A 4,199-nucleotide genomic window follows, 5' to 3' on the forward strand; every position below is an offset into this window, starting at 1 on the left:
TTCCCGTTTATATATGGTTACAAACATAGTCATTTGTAATCCTAAAGAATTTCGATCCAACAATAAAGTAATTCAATATATAAAACAAACAAAAAAAATGGATGAAAATTAGCGTTCATTTTAATTGATAACAAATTGAAGCTTTTAACTATTCAAGCAGTTGCATTCATTTGACCTATAAAGATCTCCCCATGCACAGATGCTGTCCTAGCGAGGCAGTAGAACATATAAAAAGGTTTAAGTAAGGCATATAAATGAGCACCAATGACAAAAGAAATAATGTAAGGCCATGAATCAGTGAAATACCGATTTTCGAGCTATTTCTCTGGCAACCATGGTTTTACCAGTGCCAGGGGGGCCATAAAACATCATGTTGCGAAAGGGAGCCTGGTGAGCCTTAGTGTTTGCTGTAGCTCGAGCAAGTAGTTCTATTCTCTTCTGCAACGAGGGATGGAGAACGATATTTGAAAGACCATTCTTGCCTTGCAGAGATCCAGATGCTGCAGCACCAGCACTATAATTTAAAAACTTTATTCTTTGCTTTAGATATTATCTCTGAACCTGGAAATCTTGCAATGGATGATTCTCGAATCAGAGATGGCTGCCCCAGTATCCGGTTGATATAACCCCATATAACTCTAGAACCTTCTCTGTAGAAAAGAAAGGATATCAAAAGACAATTAGTTGGCACATCCAATAAACAATACAGTCATCACAAACCACAGATGAAGAACTTGATATATTAAAAGTTCATCACATCAACACAGTAAAAGGCATTACTGATTAACTTGACATCATCATTAAGAGAGACTGAAACTTATCATCCATCCACCTGTGTAATTGGACACAAGAAATAGAAAGGTTGCAGTGCAATGATTTCTACAAAGCTATAAAGTAGCATTTCTGGAAGGTACCAACTGGTTAGTTAGGATGTGTCTTGTGGTCACACAAGAGGTTGAATCTTGTCTACACCAAGGTTAAGCCGGTTTATTGGATGGGAGAGGGCTACCTCTCATTGTGCAGACTAGGTTCCTTGCCAGTTTATATGGGGAGGTTTAGAAGTAGCAGAATGGACTGATAAACCCTGCTCCTTCAACATAAACCCTGCTCTGTCCATTCCAGAACCCATTGCCCCTCTCACCGTCTCTTTGGCGTCGTAGTCCTTATTGGATGCCATGTTCACTCCCTCCTTGGCTCCATCATAGGCATTGGCAGTTCTGTCTTTTCCATATTCCATTGCATCATAAGCCTTATCAGAAGCCGCGCCTGTAGCCCTATTCATTGTATTATTTGCTTCATCGTAGGCATTTGCTGCTCTATCCATTCCAGAACCCATTGCCCTTGTCACGGTCTCTTTGGCATTGTCAATTGTATCAGTGGGCATCCTTATCGAGGGATCAAAGTTGTCATGAACAGAATCGGTGTCCGCTGCCATTTGGGAAATCAGAGAAGCATATGTTGAGAATACATAAAGTAAAACCCAGAAGCATGAAATCAAATACTTGTTTGAAGAACTAATTGACTTATTAATTACTTCATCTGTGAAAGAATAAGGTAGTAATAAATAATTACAAGATCCAAATGTGCTCATTCTTAATCTTTCTGTAGCCACAGAGGCTGCATCCCCAGCTTTGTCCCCCATATTCTTAGCCTTCTCTTTTGCATTTTCCTGGCCGAATCCTAACCCCCTGAATGGCATCACACAACATAAATGAGCAAAAACCCTTAATTCTTAACACACGTACACAACTACTCGTTTAAGGATCAAGCGCAAAAGCTTAAAACTCAAGTTGTTAGCAGAAAGACTCAGCCTAGATTGAAAACATTTAGCTCAACCAATGTAAAGACTAGTGCTTGGCATTTCCCTCACTTATGTGACATTTCCTTTTTGCCATTTGTTGGACTTTTCTTTTTCTTGTATAGGAGTTGCCTTGATCTCGGATATGGTTAGTTGCAAATAGGTTACATGAAAAAGAAATAGCCATATCTATATATATAAAGCAAAAGACAGAGAACGGTGAAACATTCAAAATACCAAAAAATGCCCTTGATTAATACAAATATTAAGAATTGAAATTATTAATTAAATAAGAATAATATGGTAAATTCACACTTTTTCAAATAAAAATAAAAATAAAAATTAGATAATGGATCCAATTTTTATGAAACACAACTACCAATTATCTTTTTTAATTCTAAAATAAATTTTAAATTTTTTTAAAAAAGCCTTTCGCATGCGCCGAAGTGCGTGCGGAGAGGCTATTAGATTAAGAACTTAAAATTGATTCCACATCGAAAAAAAGACTTAAAAACGATTTGGACCTCTATCTCGTCATTTGCAAGGTAAATGCTAGGTATACTATCTTTTTACACCACAATGTACCACCCCTCTAATAAAGGTGGACTCCATTGTATTGACGAGCTTCACCGTTATAAAAATGTGGTATGCCTAACATTACCCTATAATTAAAGCCAAATCAAATGAAGCTTATGAAAAGAAAACTTGTATTTTATGTTTGGGTCCCCCCAACATAAAATCCAGTCTCCACCCTTGCTTCCCTCCATATTTCTTCATCCCTCATTTCTCACATATGCTTTCCCTTTACTCTCTAGGTTAAAAAGCTGAAAAAAAATACAAACTAAAAACGAAATCGCAATCAAACGGACCCTGATATAATACATCACATCACATCACATTTTTTTTTTGGTTTCCAAAATGAGCAAGCATATATGAACAGTTACTAATAATTCACAAACAAAATGCATGGTGAAGGGGAAGAAAGCAAAAGGTTGAAGCAAAAAAAAAACAGAGTGAATGATTTTGTAACAAATTACTCTGCGATTTTGTCGAAGGTACGATCAACCCACGAGTCGGTGTTTTCCTTGGCAGCTTTGAAGGTCTCGTGCGTTTTGTGCTGGGCTGTTCCAGCAGCCAAGTTCAGCGTCTCCTTGGCGTCCTGTCCCCAAGTCCCTGCAGACATAGCCAGCCACAACGCCAACAACAAAAACAAAAACACTCCTCTCTTCCCCATTTTTACAACTCAATATTTTTTGGGTTACAGAGAATGTGAAAAACCCAGTTGAGATTTGAGAAAATTAACAAGCACGGATGTATGGGACCATGAGATATTCGAACGTCTTATTATAAGCCTATGAGTATGAGGTGTTTGTATAAATGCGCCACTGACTGCAAAACGTTTGCTTCTTCTTCTCTTGTGAAAAATCGGAGAGATGTTTGGGCTTCGGACTGGTTTCTCAACGTGGCGCCTTTCGGGTCAACGTGGCAGTTATTCAGACCGTTATAGAAGGAGGCCATATCTGCCTTCCCTCCACGTGTTGCTTGGTCAATGTGTTGGCCGCACTTCGCGTGCCTTAATTGTAATTTGCTTAGTCATATGACGATAAGAGGGGACAAATGTCTGAAAGAAATTATTTTAATGCGTCATAATTTTTTTTGGTTGGAAAATATATTGTACTTTTTTTTTTTGGTGGTGAAATAAAAGATATTGTATTAATATTAAAAAATGTATCATCTATTCTATATATATAAAGCAAAAGGCAGAGAATGGTGAAACATTCAAAATACCAGAAAATGCCCTTTGTTAATTCAAACATTAAGAATTGAAATTATTAATTAAATGAGGATAATATGGTAAATTTACATTTTTTAATATTAAAAAAATTAAAATTAAAAACAAAATAAGATAATAGGTCCTACTTTTATGGAACATAACTACCCTGTTATCTTTTATTAATTCTTAAAATAAAATAAAAAAGAAAAAGAAAACCAATTGGCACATGCGTGAGCATGTGTCAAGGGGCTAGTGACAATTAAGAATAAGTGCAAAATTTAGTTAAAAGATTTGCGGCCTAAATACAATCAAAAGAGACGTGACACATTTTTTAATATTAATACAATATCTTAATCGTCATGAAAAATATTTAGTGAATCACTCTTTTTTAATTATTTTAATTAGTATTTATGTTTGAATTATTATTTACTTAATGAATAATTAATATTTAAATATTTTATTAAAATTTATTGTATTTCAATAATATGTGAGTATTATGTGTATAATACGTGAATTTTGTAAAAAATAAGTGTAATAAACAAGAAAAATACGTACATACATGTACAATATAAGTTTAAACGTGAAAATGCTAAATTCTTTATAGGGTAATAAATTTAGAAAAGTAAA

At 35.2% G+C, this 4,199-nt stretch overlaps 1 protein-coding gene across 4 annotated transcripts; it reads right to left on the bottom strand.

Moving 5' to 3' along the window:
* Positions 1–530: 530 nt before the first annotated feature.
* Positions 531–3,459, bottom strand: LOC18784547 (late embryogenesis abundant protein D-29). 4 transcript variants are annotated; one of them, XM_020553957.1, is made up of 4 exons: positions 2,836–3,459; positions 1,573–1,688; positions 781–1,428; positions 531–650 (listed from the first exon to the last, which is right to left on the bottom strand). In XM_020553957.1, exons 1-3 carry the CDS (start codon positions 3,030–3,032, stop codon positions 1,025–1,027), a joined length of 717 nt encoding a protein of 238 aa, XP_020409546.1. In that variant the 5' UTR covers positions 3,033–3,459; the 3' UTR covers positions 531–650; positions 781–1,024. The 4 variants fall into 4 exon arrangements, with proteins under 4 accessions (XP_020409546.1, XP_007217921.1, XP_020409545.1 ...); XM_007217859.2 differs by having other exon boundaries at positions 1,010–1,688; XM_020553956.1 differs by having other exon boundaries at positions 919–1,688.
* Between the last annotated feature and the right edge of the window lie 740 nt (positions 3,460–4,199).

The sequence above is a fragment of the Prunus persica genome, unplaced genomic scaffold, assembly GCF_000346465.2.
Source record: "Prunus persica cultivar Lovell unplaced genomic scaffold, Prunus_persica_NCBIv2 scaffold_191, whole genome shotgun sequence".
In the NCBI taxonomy this organism is placed as follows: Eukaryota; Viridiplantae; Streptophyta; class Magnoliopsida; order Rosales; family Rosaceae; genus Prunus; species Prunus persica.

What these genes read in the sequence shown, in the direction of transcription:
- LOC18784547 (XM_007217859.2), bottom strand. Translation starts at nt 3,032, where the DNA reads ATGGGGAAGAGAGGAGTGTTTTTGTTTTTGTTGTTGGCGTTGTGGCTG. An exon ending in ACCTTCGACAAAATCGCAGA is followed by an intron (nt 1,689 to 2,835) that starts GTAATTTGTTAC and finishes GATGCCATTCAG; the next exon opens with GGGGTTAGGATTCGGCCAGG.